The 20,111-nt window shown below is 43.8% G+C and overlaps 1 protein-coding gene across 1 annotated transcript; it reads left to right on the top strand.

Annotated features, from left to right (window-relative positions):
* Nucleotides 1–4,358: 4,358 nt before the first annotated feature.
* LOC105499693 (histone H2B type F-M) lies at nucleotides 4,359–6,882 on the top strand. The gene is made up of 4 exons (XM_011772454.2): nucleotides 4,359–4,849; nucleotides 5,266–5,324; nucleotides 5,526–5,544; nucleotides 6,548–6,882. Exons 1-2 carry the CDS (start codon nucleotides 4,425–4,427, stop codon nucleotides 5,300–5,302), a joined length of 462 nt encoding a protein of 153 aa, XP_011770756.2. The 5' UTR covers nucleotides 4,359–4,424; the 3' UTR covers nucleotides 5,303–5,324; nucleotides 5,526–5,544; nucleotides 6,548–6,882.
* The last annotated feature ends 13,229 nt before the right edge of the window (nucleotides 6,883–20,111 follow it).

The raw sequence follows: 20,111 nt of genomic DNA on the forward strand, positions 1-20,111 counted from the left end.
ATGATATTTTCTTTTGCTGAGCAGAACCTTAAGTGTGCAGAAATTTGTTTGATTCCTGCTTTGGTAATATTCTACCTGTTTGATCTCGGACAAGTGACACTCTTATGTGATTCGGTGTCTTTATCCACAAACATGGAGATAATAACACTACTTCACAGAGATCTTGTGAAAGGGAATTGAAGTGTTCCCTGTAAAACACTTAGAACAATGCCTGGCAAAGTCGCCATTCAGTCAGCGGTGCCTCTTTTTATTACTATAGCAATGCCTGGTTTAATTGACACCAACCAATATGAGTGTGGGCTATATGGGTGGTAATAAGGGAGTGCAATTAACTGGCAAGGTCGGAAGTGGGGTAAGTTCATTCAATCTTCTGGTTAGCACGTGTCACAGGGACTCTGCCGATGTTCAAGGGATTGTTACCTTCAGTGATAATAATTGTAATTAAGTCCTCAATTTTACCATTGAACTGAATATGTTGTTATCCCCAGTCATATCAAACGATGAAGAAACATCTCTTAAGACCCAGGGAAAACTACTGACATAATTGTGTAGTCAGTAATCAAAGGGACAGGTGTTGATTAATGGAATCATGAAAATGTCTGATATATAACCGGATATTTTACATGTGGAAACAACACTCAGATCTCTGCTGCAATGTTTTAGTGCAGAAAGCTTGTATTAGGGGATTTCCAGACAAATAAAATCAATAGGATATTTATCCATCTATCTGTTGAGAGAGATTTATTTTAAGAAACTGAATCATGTGATTAAGGAAGCTGGCAAATCCTAAATCTGCAGGTTGGGCTGGCAGCCTGGAGTCCCAGGTACAAGCTGACGTTACGGCCATGAGGCTGAAGACCCATGGGAGGGCCGATGTTGCAGTTCAAGTGTGAACGTTGTCTGCAGCAGAATTTACTCTTGCTTGGGGGAAGTCAGTCTTTTTGTTCTTTATCTGTTTTTAAGTTCTAAGGTACTCAGGCCATTATGGCGGGCAGTCCGCTGTACTGAGGCCCATTGATTTAAATGTTAATCTTACCAAAAAGCACATTCACGGAAGCATTCAGAATGAAATTTGACCACATATCTAGGTACTGTAACTCAATCAAGTCGAGTTACCTAGATCTCTGTCCTTGCTTATTTGGGAAAAAAATCTCCCCCTGTTTGGAAAGACAAGACATGAAATTGGCCATCACAGAGCTAAATGTGGATCATCAGGTGATGACTATGTAACCCTAACCTGAAAATTTTCCCACTCTCTGCTTCCTACCCTTTCTCTCACTAATTTGCAACAGAGTAAACTTATGCTCCCCAACTTAAAATGGAGTTAATTCCAGTTAAACCTATCATAAAGGCAAATAATTTTAAGTTGAACCATGCTAAGTTGGAGTCCATCTGTATTGGACACAATTGTGCAACATGGAATGGCTATCCAAATGTTTCAGACAGCTATTGAAACACAGAATTGAGCTCAGGCATGGTTGAATTTCCTAACTGCTGCTTGAAGAAACTCCCGTGGTTGCACAAGAAAATCAGGTTCCTTGCATACCTTTGCAGGAAGGCTAACTTGATGCTTTTGCTTTTACACCTCTGAATTTATCACGTTGCCTTCAGGGAAAGATCAAGCTACAAAAAGACTTGTTGTAAAGGGGAGGCTAACCTTAGACTGTCTACCTAGGTATCCATGCATTGAAGGTGCCATCACTGCAATATGAGAGAGGATGGCAGAAGACAATGTTCAAGTGCTTGGGTTCTGGAGTCAGACAGACGTGGATTTGCATTTCTGCCCTTCTGTTTATCAGTTGTGTGATCATTGGACACGTTTCTTAGTTACTGTGTTTCTTGTCTGCCAAAAAGTTGAGGCTAAAATATCTACACCATAAAGGGTTAATGGGAGGAGTCAATGTGATACGCAGATCATGGAGGAAACAAAATCTGCCGTTCTCATGGGTTTAACACGGGGACTCAGACAGCTTTGTAGAGAAATAATTTTTTTAAAGTGCAGTACAGGAAAGGGGACTGTACCCAAGTGGTCCAGAAGGGTCGTGTGGACTAGCCACAGAATTCAGCAATGGTCTGGTAGGTTGTCAGGGGCCAGTCTCTTATCTAATTTAGGTTCATTTATTTATCTGTTCATTCAACAAATATCTGAGAGCTACTATACTTACAACTAACTGCATGATCTAGTTACCCTGGGAAGTACAGAGTTGTAAATTTGGACATGTTTCAGAGTGAAAGGGGGTGCTATTAAGAATTACTCAGGGACAACAGGCGAAATCAGGACATATGGTCACTATACTAGGTAAAATGTCTGGGATAAGGAAAAAGAGTAAATAGCCACCCTTTACAGCATCTTCTGTGCCCTCACTCACTTCCACACTCCTTCCTCCTTATTCCAGAGTGACAGTCTCATGAAAGAGGAAGAGTATTATATTGGGTCAAGAATCAGGCCCAATCATATTTTGGAGAAAGCATTGTACTGAAGTGTTTTTATTGTCTCAAATTATCATAGTGGGTTAATTTTGTCAGACACATGTGCCTGAAAGGGAAAAAGCCCCACAACAGTGAAACTGAAAAAAAAAAAAAGGAGAGTCATCCTAGTTTTTTTAATTGGTCACTTTCTTTTTCTTCAACTTGTGAACAAATGTGAACCTAAAAGAGTCCATCTTTCAAGATGGATCCCAGTGACTGAGCCTAATTTGAAACTAGAGCCAAGCTGCCACGTGCAGACTAGAGCCCACACATGTACTAGGAATTCCCCAAAAACCCACACCTCTATCTAACTCTGCAGCTTTCAGAGGTCACCTGAACCAACCAACCTGAGCTCACCTGCCCTGCCAATCAGGGCTCAGTCGTGTTGACCAATCAGAACTCAACTGAGTCAACCAATCAGAACTAAGTTTGAATCCTTTATTTGCATGAATGGACTGTACTGGGAACCTTGATGAGAACTTTCTCTATAAAAGCCATATCCTTTCTTGGTTCTCTGGAACTGCACCTTTGTTTTACACTGAAGTCTGCACCTCCCTGGTATGCAAGCTGTTCACAGGAATATTCTCTTTCCTCCAAATTCCTTTTCAGAGAACTTTCCTTCGCAATATGATGCCAGAGGTAGGAGACATGCTTACTTACAGCCTTGGATTAAAATCCTTAAGTCACCACAATTACAAGAAAACGAAAAATCAAACAAAGAAATAAAAAGTAGATGAACACCTCAAACTAATTTTCTCTTCACTTTACAAGGCTGAATAGCTCGAGGTCATTTATGGGTTCAGGACTGGTCACCTGCTCACATTCTGAGCCAATGGCTCAGGCCCAGGGCTGACAACACTTCATTAGCTGAGCCAGTGGAGAGTGGGGTGTTGGTCCTCTCATTGGATACTTCAATCGTAAGTGATGCATACTCACAGGACATTAAGCTTTGCATTAAAAAAGATTGTAGACTGGGAAATAATAGAATTAGACAAATGTGAATGAGTTAGAGTCCTTATTTCAGTTTCTCAGAAGCTTGAAAAGGGTGCTTCTCATTGAATTTTTGATTTAGTTGTTTCTGCACTGTGTGTTTTTATGTATTTAAATGAATTGTATAATAGAGGTAATATTGAAAAAAGATTCTATGAGATCTGCTTGTTCCATTAGTAACGTTTGTACCGTTTGATGCTTCTAAATTGTTATTTATAGCAGTAAACAGTTTCTTTGTGTGTGTGTGTGTGTGTGTTTAATGTGATTTAGTTAATATTTCAGTATGAGTTTTGTAACCACGTTTATAAATATTCGCAGATTTTTTTTTGTTTGTTTTTAGGGTGCATCCTTCAATGGGTATCAATATCATGTTTTATTTTCCTGGAATAAGTTTTCTCAGCCAGATACAATAGCTCCTGCCTATAATCCCTTAAACTTGGGAGGCCAAGGCGGGAGAATCGATGTAGTCCAGGAGTTCGAGACCAGCCTGAGGAAACATGATGCAACCACGTTTTACTATATATATATATATATATATATATATATATATATATATATATATGCACACAAAACTTAGCCGGGTGTGGTGGCACACGCCTCTAGTCCAAGCTACTTGGGAGGCTGAAGAGGGAGCATCGCTTGAAACCAGGATGCAGAGGTTGCAGTGAGCTGAGATCGCACCACTGCACTGCAGCCTGAGCGACAGAGCAAGACTCTGTGTTCCTTTGTCTGAGGTAGGCAACTGGGCAGCTTAGGCCGGCAGACACCCTCTGTGATTGGCTGATGTGATGCCAAGCAACAGGATCATCCAATCACCTTCAATGGAGGGAGGATTGTTGACGGGCTCCCTGGGTGACCCTTCATCCAATCAGATGTCGAGTTGGACTGTGACGTAGAGCCACACGGCCATACCAAAGTGCCCCGCTTCACTGATCCACAACCGTCACTCTCTGATCTTGCATCTAATGGCCGCTGCCTCCATCATGGCTGAGGCTTCCTCTAAGATGACCTCTGAGGAAGACCAGAGCATCCAAGAGCCCAAAGAGGCCAATTCCACCACTGCCCAGAAGAAGAGGCGAGGGCTCCGAGGTTCCCGCAGGCGCCATACCAACCGCCGCAGGGACAGCTTCGGGGACAGCTTTGCCGCCTATTTCCCCCAGGTGCTGAAGCAGGTTCACCAGGGCCTCAGCCTTTCCCCAGAGTCCGTGAGTGTCATGGATTCTATGGTCCATGACATATTGGACCGCATCGCCACCGAGGCTGGTCGCCTGGCCCGCTACGCCAAGCGTGTGACCATCACCTCCCGGGACATCCAGGTGGCCGTGCGCCTACTGCTGCCGGGGAAGATGGGCAAGCTCGCTGAGGCCCAGGGCACGAATGCCGCCCTCAGGTACGCCAAAAGCAAGTGCCCTGTCTCAGGAGCACCTGAGCACCCGGGAAACCCAAAGGCTCTCTTCAGAGCCTCTGCAGGTGGCCCTAAAGACCAGTGGCTCGCCAAGGGAGGGGACCCCACTGGAGGTTGGGGTGGGTGGCACCCTGCCGACTTGGGGGGCATGTGGCGTCCTGTGGTTTATCAAGCATTTTTCCCACTGTGCAGAACACTGTCAACTCCAATATATCTGTAGTGCAATATGCTCCAAGGAAAAGTAGGGGGTGTTTCCGTGATCGGGTTTCATTTCCTCAGTTTCCTAAATGTCCGTTTTTATTAGTTATCTTTCTCAGTTATTTTATGATGATATTATGAAGGTACTGATGTTTACCTTTTTCACTCTCATTCTCCTACGACTGTATGGTGGAATTTTCCAGGACTTCATTATGTGCGATATGGCAACAGAGAAAGTGAATACGCTGACATAAGAAGAGAGGTAACCCTCGTAAACGTGTTCAGCACCTCCCTCATCATGAATCCATGTAAATAAGCAAACGAGGCCCAGTTACAGTGTATATGTAGCTAAATAAAATTTTCAAGAATCCATTCATTTTCCAGCTTCCCCGACTCTGAGATCACTATTGCAATTCATTCTCTGTTTGCTCTGACAATAATTTTTTCATTTCTTTTTGAACAGAAACCTTCCTTACTTCCAGGTATGTGTCAGTAGGATTACTGAGTGTCCACAGAACAGCTCATGCCTTAGTGTACAGCGGTGCAGCCAATGAGTGACCTGCAGTCTATGAGCAACAGTCATTGTCCCAGAGTGGGGGGAGTGACCCAAGCTGAACCCACAGCAGCCTTCCTGTGATATTCAACCCGGTGTTTAAAGGAACGGCAGTGTGATTCTTTACCTGATGTTTTTGTTTGCAGAATTTGTAATCATAGTCTTTTAGGGATATGAATCCAAAGCTAAGATTAATCTGTTTTCCTTGTCCCTAACATCAAGTCATACAGAGCATTGGCAGCCATTAGTAGAAGTCAGATAACGCTTATTTCCTCAAGAGATTGGCATATTAATATTCTTGTTAATATTAATATAGGCTACCATTCATTGTTCTCTCTTCTGGGTCCCAAGTCTTGGTATTTTTAGCATTTTTTTCTATAAGTGTATTGCTGAATTTCAGAGCAGGTGCTGACTTTCCCATTGCTTTCCTTTTCAATTGATTTCCAGTCCCTAAGCATGTGGACAAGAGAACATACTCTGGGACTGCAACCCACAGGAATTTATTATATTGTGCCTTGAAGCTCAATCTATGGCCATTTTTGTTAAATGTTTCATGTGAACTTTGAAACATCTCATAAACACCCCTTCTCCTTCATATGTAAAAACCAGTAAAGGATGGCACTCTCAGTCAAACCATGAAACAAAAGCTGGATAAATGCCAAAAATCAAAATTTTCTTGAACCCATCCGAAGTGGGAAAGAACCACCCCAGAGGGCCCAACACATAGCCACATAGATTATTCCACCATTTAAAGAGGAATCCTTGGTCAAGAGGGAAATGGGTTCAGGACAGGATAGTAGCCAGATCTTCCCTGAGTGGTGCAGATGGGAAAGGGGGAAGGTCACCTCCAGAGCCCCGCTTGGGATCCACAGAGAAAGGATGTAGAACCAAGAAGTCCCCTCATTGGGATTTGTTACTTTCTGTTTTTCCAGATTGTTAGAAAAATGTTACGAAAATAGTTAAAGAGAAATGTTATGAAAATAGTTGAAGCTGTGCTTACTGCACAAGGAGACCAAGAAAAACCCCACAAAATCAGCTGCAAGTAAATCCCTCTGGATGGTGCCGCCAAATGTTCCTACAAGCCCAGAACAACACTTGCCAAATGAAAGACTCTTGGCAGAACCCTGTTTCTTTGCAGAGACAGAGCCGTGTAGCTAGTCCAAAACACCACATGACACTCAGTGACTTATTTCTCATTATGCTAATTGTTTTGCTGTAAAGTGCCAGTTTCTGTGAATTAAGACCTACGAATAAATTTCTGAAGTTACCCTTGCATATGTGTGTAATTAGACAAGTCCTTTTGAGAAACCAAATCTACTGGGATATTTTACCCTGGATATGTGTTTTCCCTTTGTAAATTCAGAAATCAAAGAGGGCCATTAGTAAAACATGGTCAATACTGAAATCTGACTTGCTTGTGGGGAGTGAAGAGTGAGGGGGCAAGGGGACTGATACCGGTGAATTATCGGAAGAAAGAGGAAAGGGGTGGATTGATGTGAAGATTGGAAGAGGAAGCTCACATATTTGGTACAGCATTTCTGTGGGTGACTGAGTGGAAGGGGAACCTAGTGAGCAGTCGTGCTGTCATGCTGTGACTTAAGGAAACACAAACTACAGGAAAGAGCTTAACTGCCCAAACAACAAATAAGAAGTATCAATGTAGGGAAAATAGCATGAATGGGATAAAGATAGTCCAGTCAGGCATTTCACCAGCCTTCCCTGTAAGCTGGAATTAATTTGAAAATATAAACAAGGACCCAAACATGGCACAGAGAAAACTACTCCTCAAAAAGTTTAAGGAACAATGCCTATTCTAGGTTCCCTCATAATGAAATCTCACTTGTTTAGATTTATCTGATTCTGCTCTTCTTCAGGCTAGAATCTTCTGTTTAAGAAAATCTTCATGACTGGCCTCTATGCATCATGGGGATGATGGAATGCTGTACAATGGAGCAGCACAAGCTCCACTCGGTTCCGTGTCTGCCAGGGAGGCACCGGCAGCCAAGGAGCCACAGCCCAATGTGTGATCAAGTTTCCTGGTCTGAACTAGGAAGAGTTAGTTGTCCAGGGATGCTCAATGGGAGTTGAAGGGGAAACTTGTGATTAGATGGGTGTGCTTCTTTGGTTCTTCCATGGGTTGCATGCTTTTAATGCTCTTGATGGAGGTGTATTCTGTTAGTTTTCTAGGGCCGCTGAAAAACATTCCAGAGACTGGCTGACGTAAACACTATGTATTTTTTATCTCACAGTTCTGGATACCAATTGTCACCTTTTTGTAAGGATACCAATCCTGTTGCATAGAGTCAACCCTCACAAGTTCACTGTAACCAGATGACCTGTGTAGAGACTCTCTCCAAATAAGGTCACATTCTAAAACACTGGGGGCCAGGAGTGCTACCTGTGCATTTTAGGAAGACACCACTCCATCCATACTAGTATATCATCTGCATCCACTCAGCAGCACAAATTAACATCTTCACATAGAAAATACATTTATTTCATCACAATATCCCCAAAGACTTAACTCACTCCAATGTCAATTCTCCAATATCTCACTTGATAATCTTCTGTATCCGGAATGGGTGAGTCTCCAGGTATGACTCATGCTGAGATGGGAAGTTTCTCCAGCACTGCACCTGTGAAGCTAGACAAGGTATCTGCTTCTGAAAGACAGTTGTGGGACCGGTACCGGATAGGGCTTATCATACCAAAAGTAAGAAATCTGAAAAACTACTGAAGTTCATGGATCCTAAGCACTGTGGAAATCTAGTGGGGACAAATTCCATTGCCTTCTAAGGATGGAAAATATTCTGCTTGGGCTCAATGCTCTCAAACAGAGAGAGATAAGGTCGCTCCTGCTGTTCTCACTCCCTAAATTCCAGTGGCCTGAAACCTGTCTTCTCTCGAACGCTGAGATGTATGCTGAAGTAGGCTCCATAGAGAGGGATGGATAGTCAGATTTTAGGGGAGTCCTGAAAGAGGAGGTCGATGAGGGAATTTGGAACACCCAAGGGCCCCAAATGTGGAGGATCAGATATTGAGACCAGGTTCTAGTCAAGTGCCTATTAACAAGTACTGATTCCCCATTTTCTCTTTACTGTCCTCTGTGTGTCTGTTTACGTTTGGCCAGGGCCCCAGAAGGGAGAAAGAGTGTCTATAATGGTTAGAAACTTCATGCCACTTAAGGGCAATCACTGTGGCATAAAGAAGGAGGATCCACTAAATGGGAGAGGTCACCCTGATAGCAATAGGTCCAATGTAAAACCTGTCGAGAGGCTACCCCTTTGACCCAGAGAGTAAAGGACCTCTTCTTATGCACATGCTCTGTGTGTGCCCCCTAGCAGCATCACAAAAAGTGTGTGCAAATAGGCTGCATCCCAGGAAGGCTGCTCCTCCCATTGCCTATTCCTGAATGCTCCTCCCATTGCCCCGTTGGACACGTCTGTTTGCCTCTCCCAAGGGATCCTGATAGGCCCGTGATGGCTTTGACGCATGGAGAATGGTGGAGGTTTGTCTGTCCCAGAGCTATCCTTTCAGAGGACTGGAGTGGCCTATGCCTGGCTGTCTGAGAGCTCTGAGCTGCCAGGTAAGAAGTCTGCCTCTCCTGCTGGAGACACCACAGTGATATACTCTAAGGAGCCTTGGAGAGGTGCAGAGGCCCAGCTGAGCTCAGCCCTCCAGACAGCCCCTCCAAGGTACCAGCCATACCAGTACAAGGTGTCTGGGACCTTCCCCAATGACCCTAGGCATTGGCTGAATAGCAATGAGTGAGGGTCCTCTGGCTTCTACTTGTAAAGGACACTTAAGCACAGTGGAGCCTGTCTCCTCATTGCATCACAGGTCCCACACATGATCTTGTAGCCTGCTGCTCTCCAAAGGATCTGTGGGAGTGAAATGCCCACCATGGACTCCCAAGGGATTCAACATCTTCTAGGCTAACAAACCTCTTCCAGGGAGGCTAACTTGACCCGGGCTTGTTCTACAGTTCACCTCGAGGATGGCCAGTGGGTGGGTCATCTGCTACTGTTTTGGGGGATCCTGGAGCCACTGTGGAATTCCCTGGGACAACTCCCTTGAGGTTTAGCTTGACCAATCTCCTCTCCGTTTCTCCCCATGTCCTGGAGTGACTATATCCCCTTACCTAAGCTCGAGGACCCACTGAGTCCTATGTCTTTATTGCCTACATCTTTCTCTCAAGCAGGCCTGCCTATGCCATGTAAAAGTAATGGGGCAGGCACTCCTATTCTGGGTTCTACGTGTGTCCCTCTTGCCAACTACCCATTCACAGGCATTCACTAGAAACTTAATCTATCATAGGACTTGAGGCCTGGCAAGGCCACTTACTCATGTTGCGACCTTGGTAGCGGTTGACCCAATCTGGTATAATTAAAGGAGAATCAATGCCTGCACATCCTGGAAGAGAGCTAAGAGGTGAAAGAGTGAGGACTACACTTATGTGCATTACACACATAGCCGAGTGCCTGCCACATGGTACCCTAAAGTGGCCAATGAAAAATGGTGATGATGGCCTTTATTGTAGCGTTGGATTCTGGAAGGTGAGGAAGGATGAGATATGGCCCCACACTCCATCGTCTGTGACATTGCAACTGAGGAGAAAACTAGCACAGGCATGATCCCCAATGACTATCAAGAGAAGGCAGCATGTGATCAAGGCCACCATGCCTGCATGCTGGGGGTTCAGAGGGGAGGAAGAGGAAGAGGCAGGGAACTCACCACAAGCCTACACCAGATACTGCACCTAGCATGCTATATCGACTCTCTCTTTCCTTCCTCATCACAATCCATCTGTGGGGATGCTGCAAACAGTATGCCCATGTCACAGTTGGAGATCCTGAGACTCAGGACATCTTCACAGGGGAGGCAGGATTTGAGCCAAGACCTGAAAAGTGAATAGGATTCAGATAGGGAGATGGTGGGCGGGGGCAAGGAGGTGGTATGGGAAGCCAGGTTCCATGGCAGTGAGGGGGAATTGCTTGACACAAAGCCCCGAGTGGGTAGTGCCCCAAGGCTGGAGCACTGTAAAGTTGCTCCCCAGCAACTTCCCTTCAGGACTCAGAGCAGCATTATCTGTACCGCTTTACTAACACGTGGCTCAGGTGTCAGCTACTATCACTGTCAGCCCGAAGCAAACAGATGGGGCCCAGATAGCCAGGAGAGCGTGTTCATACAGCTGTGTGGCACTGGATCCCATCCCCACCACCTGTGATTGCCCGAGGGCATGAATCTCGGAATTGGGACCAGGTACCGCCGACATTCATTGGTTGCTGACTATGTGTCTGGCACCCCGTCTGCATCATCACCCTGGATCTTCACAACCACTTTCTAGACCCATATTCCACAGAGGAGGAAACTGAGGCTCAGAGAGGTCAAGCCACTTGCCCAAGGCAGTACAGCCAGTAAGAGGCACAGCTGGGGTCTGAGCCCAGGTCTCCTCTGACTCCTAAACCTGTGCCCTCAATGACTCTTGCTGTCGAGTTCGGTCCCACTAGCTCACATGAGTTCTAAGACCCAAACAGATGCTCTCACAGTGTTGTGTCTCTTTCCCATGTTAATGCAGCCTAGCCATACCAGTTGTCTCCAGGAAACAAAAGCACCAGGACTTCAAAGAAAGGAAATCATGAAAAAGATGCTGTTAAAAGTAAATCGGATTTTATTTCTCCTTCACTTATGAAACTTAGTTTGGCTGGATATGAAATTCTGGGTTGAAAATTCTTTTCTTTAAGAATGTTGAATATTGGCCCCCACTCTCTTCTGGCTTGTAGAGTTTCTGCCGAGAGGTCTGCTGTTAGTCTGATGGGCTTCCCTTTGTGGGTAACCCGACCTTTCTCTCTGGCTGCCCTTAAGATTTTTTTCCTTCATTTCAACTTTGGTGAATCTGGCAATTATGTGTCTTGGAGTTGCTCTTCTCGAGGAGTATCTTTGTGGCGTTCTCTGTATTTCCTGGATTTGAATGTTGGCCTGCCCTACTAGGTTGGGGAAGTTCTCCTGGATGATATCCTGAAGAGTGTTTTCCAACTTGGTTCCATTTTCCCCCTCACTTTCAGGCACCCCAATCAGACGTAGATTTGGTCTTTTTACATAATCCCATACTTCTTGCAGGCTTTGTTCATTTCTTTTTCTTCTTTTTTCTTTTGGTTTCTCTTCTCGCTTCATTTCGTTCATTTGAGCCTCAATCGCTGATACTCTTTCTTCCAGTTGATCGAGTCGGTTACTGAAGCTTGTGCATTTGTCACGTATTTCTTGTGTCATGGTTTTCATCTCTTTCATTTCGTTTATGACCTTCTCTGCATTAATTACTCTAGCCATCAATTCTTCCACTTTTTTTTCAAGATTTTTAGTTTCTTTGCGCTGGGTACGTAATTCCTCCTTTAGCTCTGAGAAGTTTGATGGACTGAAGCCATCTTCTCTCATCTCGTCAAAGTCATTCTCCCTCAAGCTTTGATCCGTTGCTGGCGATGAGCTGCGCTCCTTTGCCAGGGGAGATGCGCTCTTATTTTTTGAATTTCCAGCTTTTCTGCCCTGCTTTTTCCCCATCTTTCTGGTTTTATCTGCCGCTGGTCTTTGATGATGATGGTGACGTACTGATGGGGTTTTGGTGTAGGTGTCCTTCCTGTTTGATAGTTTTCCTTCTAACAGTCAGGACCCTCAGCTGTAGGTCTGTTGGAGATTGCTTGAGGTCCACTCCAGACCCTGTTTGCCTGGCTGTCAGCAGCAGAGGCTGCAGAAGATACAATATTGCTGAACAGTGATTGTACCTGTCTGATTCTTGCTTTGGAGGCTTCCTCTCAGGGGTGTACTCCACCCTGTGAGGTGTGGGGTGTCAGACTGCCCCTAGTGGGGGATGTCTCCCAGTTAGGCTACTCAGGGGTCAGGGACCCACTTGAGCAGGCAGTCTGTCCCTTCTCAGATCTCAACCTCCGTGTTGGGAGATCCACTGCACTCTTCAAAGCTGTCAGACAGAGCCGTTTGCGTCTGCAGAGGTTTTTGCTGCTTTTGTTGTTTACTGTGCCCTGTCCCCAGAGGTGGAGTCTACAGAGACAGGCAGGTTTCCTTGAGCTGCTGTGAGCTCCACCCAGTTCGAGCTTCCCAGCAGCTTTGTTTACCTACTTAAGCCTCAGCAATGGCGGGCGCCCCTCCCCCAGCCTCGCTGCTGCCTTGCCGCCATATCGCAGACTGCTGTGCTAGCAATGAGGGAGGCTCTGTGGGCTTGGGACCCTCCCGGCCACGTGTGGGATATAATCTCCTGGTGTGCCTGTTTGCTTAAAGCGCTGTATTGGGGTGGGAGTTACCCGATTTTCCAGATGTTGTGTGTCTCAGTTCCCCTGGCTAGGAAAAGGGATTCCCTTTCCCCTTGGGCTTCCCAGGTGAGGAGATGCCTCACCCTGCTTCAGCTCTCGCTGGTCGGGCTGCAGCAGCTGACCAGCACCGATTGTCTGGCCCTCCCTAGTGAGATGAACCCAGTACCTCAGTTGAAAATGCAGAAATCACCTGTCTTCTGTGTCGCTCGCGCTGGGAGTTGGAGACTGGAGCTGTTCCTATTCGGCCATCTTGCTCCGCCCCCCCAAAATGAAATTCTTGATATAAACATCTTATCTATTAAATCCTGTTTTTTGAACACGTCTCATACACAGAATTCTTTTCAATACACAAATGAGGACGCAAAGAGAGTACAGGAAATAACCAAGCAGAATTTTCAGGAAGCATCTCACTATTCTAGGTCCTTGAGCACTGAAATTACCATTCTGATTGCTTCAGATTTATCCAATTCTATTCCTTTCTTGCCAATAAACTCCTGTTTTTTAAAAACATAAACTTTTATCAGTTGCAGTTGTGCATCTTTGGATGATGGGAGCATTCAAAGAACCTGCCAGACTCCAGTCTCCACTCATTTCACCACAGAAGAACCTGCAGCCCATGAGCCACAGCCATTGGCACAAGCATGGAAGATGACTGGGACTGAAACAGTATGTGCGTTCCTTGGTGTTGCCCTATTACAGGGAAGATGGACAGAGAATGATTTTTGCTTGCTCTGTGACTTTTTGTTCACTTGCTTTCAAATGTGGTGATTTGGAGATATAAATCTGTAGCTGGTAGTGGGGTATGTCTCTTGCTCCTTGCAATAACTAAGAAAAAGGTGATGAGGCACTAAGAGAACTAAGATGATCCCTCCTTTCTCATCCTGGGATGTCAATGGTAATATTAATGTGAGTGTTAATACAATAAAATTTACACCACGTTGTCTTCTTGACCCCATGGGTGTGTGTTTGTTTTTCTATATTTATGTTGCTGAGGTTCAAAACAGCTGTGACTTTCCAATTACATTTTAAAAAGTATTATTTATATCTAGCATTCACTTCTGTGGAGAGACAACCTATTCTGGGATTTCAAACCTTGGAAATGTATGATGAGTTGCTTTAATGCCGCATGTTTGTCTATTGTATTGTTGTTATTAGTACTTTCAAATAAGTTGTAAATTCCCCTTTGGAGTAGGAGGCCGACACCTGATTAAGATGTCAATTCAAGCAAATTATAAAACAAACCCTGGATAATCTACAAAAACAAAATCCTTTTGTAGCCTGTAATAACGTGATAATACCCTTGCAGGAGAGACCAACCACAGAGGATTTCACCTGTGGCAGAGCCGCACGTGCTCAAGATAAAGAACGTGGGCAAGGCAGGATACTCCAGAAAGCTTCCCTGAATCGTGCAGGTGGAAAAAGGGGGCCGATGGCTGATCAAGGATGCCATGGAGAAGTCTATTTTTCATTATAAGTCCAATGCTGATTAACTGTGCTGGCCCATTATACCTCCAGAGCTCTCTTTCAAAAAATAAACTAAGGATTTAGCGCCACTGATCCACCTTATCAGGATTAGTACTTACTTTGGAATTTTAGGAAAATCTTGTAAAAGTGTTTCAAAAAGAATAAACAAGTTTGTTTCCTAAAGTGACTGTGAAAATCTATCACAAAATTAACTGTAATAAATGTCCCTGTGTGGTGCTTTGAGATGGTCTTACACATCCCTAACAATATTTTGGAAGTTAAAGTCTCTTTTCAGAGCTGTGTGCCTTTGCAGGGAGAAAAAAACGGTGGAGTTGTTTGAAAAACACTGCATTCTCCTCAATCACTTTATTTCTGTCAGGCTTATTGGTGTTGCATGAACTTGCCAGAAGTTTTCCATAGGACATGAACATGTTCCAACAGAGAATGTTAATTCTTGCATACTGTTCTTAAGCTCTTAGTATCGTGAATAGTCATTTATGTAAACATTGAATGATTAGGACTTTCTTGTTGTGTTTTGCATTTGTAAATCCAGGAAGTACATGGGAGCATCTGTGAAATAATGTTAAAAATGCACCATAATCCAGCAGTGGAATGCTGACTGGGAGAGTACGGGTGACTGACACAGACAAATTATAGGCAAGGGAGAGGAGAAATGGGCTTTGATGTTGAAGACTGGAACGGGAAATGAATACATCTGATTATTCATCTCTGTGGCTGAAGGTGGGTAAAGGGCAATAAGTGCGCATCGGTGATTTAATGGTGTGTTTTGCTGAAAGAAAGAACTAAAGGAATTGGCGTGCATCATGCAAATAACCAATTATAAGCATCATACCAAGGAAAATAGTAGTAGTAGATCAAAGATACCCTCATTAAATTTTGTCAATATGACCCGTATCAAGGAATTCCCATTGAAATACATGACTGAGGATTCAAACATATTATAGAAATACCGAGATCAAAAAATTTTTTAAATACAATATAACCCTTCCAAATGTCCCAGTAGCTAAAGATACTATTGCAACTCATTCGGTTTCATCTGTGTCTACTCTTTTCCCAGTTATAATCTTTTGTTAAGAAACAAAAATAACACTTCATGACCTTCAACTGTACATCACTGAGAAGATGGGAGTGTGCGACGAGAGGAGCTGAAGTTCCACTCTACACTGAATCACTGGAGGGATGCAGCCACTGAGCCACAGCCATTGCTTCCACGTTTGCTAAGGGACCCAGACAAAAAAAGCATCTGTCCGGGTGTTTGTCCTTGAAGACTGAGGAGGAAATTTGTGTTTACATTCTTGTTGGGAACTTCTTTTTCTGATCATTTGGTCACAGTCTTGGTGATTGAAAGATATGAATTTATAGGTACGAGTAGAAATTGTCTCCTGCCTATTCCATCAATAAGAGAAGAAAGGGAGTCAAATGGAAATTGAGAGATAAAAATGATTCTCTCTTTTGCCATTCCCAATTTTGTCCCCAAGCTACTTTAATGTTCAGGCAATAAAATGTTTTTTTCACCTCCCAGCATATGGGCCTGACAAACAAAACCCATCACATTTATGTGGCAGGATAAGACTCCCACCCCAGTGTAGTGGCCGGTACTATGGGGTTGATCCTCATTCTTGACCTATCACAGCCTTTCTCCTCTTTGATTGTGGCCCTGACTCCTGGATAAGCAGAGAACAAATGCATGGTGGGGAGGACGAAGGTTGAAAGAGTGGCATTTATTCTTTTACCTTATTATGAAGCACCACTGTCAAACATCTGGGGTCACAGGCCAAATGGGCCGGCACCTGAATAGGGCATTAGTGGAGCACAGAAGCCTCTTGACTCCTCTTCACTCGCGTCATCAATCCAGTCCGTGCCATTCAGCATCTCTCTGATGTGTGTGACAGGCCGGTCCTACACCTCATGGGCCTGCTACTGCTTCCATGATTCTTCTGAAATCCTGAAATATGTCCATCATTTAACTAGCTCTGCTCCCAAAATCTCCACAGAGGCACTGGTGAACAACACATGCTTTGGGGGACTGACATTAGGCAAGGACTATCTGGTGGCCTGGATGCTTGTTGAGGTACTTTGTCATGCACCAGAGGGAACTTTGTGCTAAGGAGGAATAAGGTACATAATTACTGTGCTTGCTATAATCCTTGGACTGGTAGAGTGAATTCTGTCCTTTCCAGGAACTTAGTATCCCTTCACAAATACAAGAAGGACCTTCCTTACCCAGAGGTCCACAGCTACTGGGTTAGATCTGACACCAGCACACAGGTTGATCTCCCAAATGTCACTCCAGTGCCTGGTCCACCTGACATGGTATTAGCCTTTGAGTTTGTCAGCCTGTCAGAGTTTAGTAGAAGTAATGATTCTTGAGGTTAATGTACCTCACAGAAAATACCTCAAACTGTAAGGAAATGCATCATTGATTTGCTTCACCTTACTCAGTCTCCATTTGAGTGTGAATTCAAATGAAATTGCATAAACAAGTGTTCCACCTAACCAAACTTCAACGGAGTGGGATGTCTGACAGAAAGGGTTCCCTCTTGTTTTTACACTCACTGAATTGTTATTATTTGCAAATGTCTTGTTTTCTTTTTATATGCTTTAATTACTCTTGAGTCAATATGCGGGACTAGGATTGCAAGATCACATGGTAATTGTCCATTTAATTTCCAAGGAGCTGACAAATAGTTTCGGAGGGGCTGTTGCATTCTCTGTGAGCACTATCAATGCATGAGAATTCCAGTTGTTGCACATCTCTGCCAACACTTGATATGCTCAGTCTTTTTGTATTTCTGTTAATGTTATTTTTAATGGACAAATCTTAACTGTATGCAATTATGGGGTACAATGTGATATTTTGAAATATGTATTCAATGTGGAAATTTTGCATACAGCTAATTAACATGTCCATCCCCTCGTTTACCTATCATTTTTATGCTGAGAGATATGAAATTACTTTCTTGGTTGTCCTGATTTACACAATCCATTACTACTGACTGTAGCCATCCTGCTGTGCAATAGATCTCAAAACGTACTCATCCTGTGTGTCTAGAAAGTGGGCCCCTTTGACCGGCAACTCCCCATTTTCTTCCTCCAACCCCTCCCCACCCACTTCCCAGCCCCTGGGGAGCCGTCATTCTACTCTCCACTTCTATGAGTTCAGCTTTTTAAGATTCTACCTATAAGTAAGACATTTGGTATTTGTCTTTCTGTGCCTGGCTTATTTCATAACAGCAGAACGTCCCCTGGCTTCGTCCACAGTGTTACAAATGACATACGTTACTTTTGTCAAGGTTGAGGAGCATTCTGTCGTACCTACATACCACGTTTCCATTACCCATGTACCCAATGATGAACTCTTAGTTAGATTCCGCATCTTCACTGTGGTATATTATGCTGCCATGAACATGGGAGTGTAGATGTCTTTTCATGGTACTGATTTCATTCCCTTTGACTATAGACCCAGAGCGGGTATGTAGGATTTCCGGACCATATGGTATTTCTATCATTCTGTTTTTTGAGGAATTTCCACACTGTTTTCGGTAACGGCTCTGCTACTTCACATTTCCACCAAGCGTGTACAAGAGTGCCCTTTTCTGCATTCTCGACAACACTATTATGATGTTCATCTTTTCTGGTAAAAGCTATTCAAACAGGTGTGTGAGGTAACATCTCACTGTGGATTAAATTTGCATTGCTACGCCAGGCGCAGCGGCTCATGCCTGTAATCCCAGCACTTGGGAGGCCAGTTCAGGTGGATCATGAGGTCAGAAGTTCAAGAGCACCCTGGCCAATATGGTGAAACCCCGTCTCTACTGAAAATACAAAGATTAGCCAGACGTGGTGGCAGGCACCTGTAATCCCAGCTACTCAGGAGGCCGAGGAAGGAGAATCGCTGTAAGCTGGGAGGCAGAGGTTGCAGTGAGCCGAGATCGTGCCACTGCACTCCAGCCTGGGCAACAGAGAGAGAGGCTCAGTCTCAAAAAAAAAAAAAAAAAAAAAAAAAAAAAGAACTTGCATTGCCCTAGTGATTAACGATGCTGAGCATTTTTAATGTACCCACTGGCCGTTTGTGCTGCTTCTTTTCAGTAATGTCTATTGAGGTCATTTGCTGATTTAAAAATTGAATTATTTGTTTTCTTGCTATTGTGTTGTCCACATTCCTTCTATATTTTGAATATTAACCTCTTATCAGATGTACATTTGCTAGTATTTTCTCGCATTCTGTGGGCTTGTTACCTATGAAAGGGGTCCCCTGAAAGGTGGTATCTTTCCCTGTTTGGTGTTGTGAAGCCAGTATAATAAACTGCAAGTGAGTGTCAGGCAGTGCAGGCTTTATTCCATGGCCATGGACTTCACAAGCAGGAGGTTGGCTCACAAATCAACTTCTCAGCTCGGGAGAGGGAGAATATCACAAATACAGGGGATTTTTAACGAAGGGATTGGGCATTAGAAGCAAGGGGAGGAATATTTATTTCTTTTCTGTGAATAGGTGCAGGACTTCTCGAAAACAGAATGCCACCTACCTTATTGCCCATTCAAGGTTTCTTTCAGTCATTGTCACAGTGATTGTCAACTGTTGTGGTGCTGGTGGGGGTGTCAGTTCGTATGGGAATTAGATTATAATGAAGTTCCAGTTTCTTTAAAGATCAATTGAGCTGCCATGTTGCATCCCATCAGTCTCGGCCGGTTTAGTCACGATGGGGAAATTCTGATGTCAGGTATCCTGCTTCCTAAAGACAAGCAGAGTTAAGGCAGGGTAGAAATTTAACTAGGTCCTGTAGGCATTACATTGGGTAACACGTTGTCTCCTCACTCTATTATTTATTCTTTTTCTGTAAAAACGTCTTTAATTTGACACCATCGCATTTGTCTACTTTTTACTTTTGTTGCCTGGGCTTTCAGGGTCATATCCAAAAAATCATTGCCCAGGCCTATGTCATGGAGCTTTGTCAAAATATGAAACTTGAATGGCTATATCACAAAATTAAAGAAATTTTAAATAGCAGAATAGACACAGTTGGACTGAGAATTGGAGAATGAGAAGACAGATGTAAAGTCATTGTGAAAATTTCATAGGGACATAACTCGTGAGAAAGGAGTGAGGAGAACTGATAAACCTTAAGGATCTGACTAAAAGGCACAAAGTATATCTCATAAGTAATACTGGGCAAGTTGGAAAGAATTCTAATCAAAGGGAAAATCGCTGGTAATTTTACAGAATTGAAGGAAGACATGATAAACTACCTTCAGGGAGGACACCTGTTCCCATCCTTCTAAAGCTTAAGAAAAGTGAAAGCAGAAATCACAATAGCTAAGAGAAGAAAAAAGACAACTGCAAGGCCTATAAAGGAATAACAAATAGTTTGACAGTCAACCTCCTTATATCAATAAATAAAACTCAAAAGCAGAGGAGATGTGTGTCAACACAGAATGTCATTGCTAGCTAAAGTATTATTTGAGAATGAGGCTGTGGTAAACATGGACGAGCCAGGGTCCCCTTTAAGGATGGATTTGCTGTTTCGGGTTTTGGGAATGCAAGCAGGTGCCAGTCCTGAGCCATTAGTCCTTTTCGGTATTACTGTAGCTACTCTTAGCTGCCTTGTCCATACACACTGCCTGATCCAGGAGAAGTGGAACGGTCTGGTATTTCGGCACAATGGCGAATATCCTGATGGGCCCCTTTATCTTC

This window comes from Macaca nemestrina, chromosome X, assembly GCF_043159975.1.
Source record: "Macaca nemestrina isolate mMacNem1 chromosome X, mMacNem.hap1, whole genome shotgun sequence".
Lineage (NCBI taxonomy): Eukaryota > Metazoa > Chordata > Mammalia > Primates > Cercopithecidae > Macaca > Macaca nemestrina.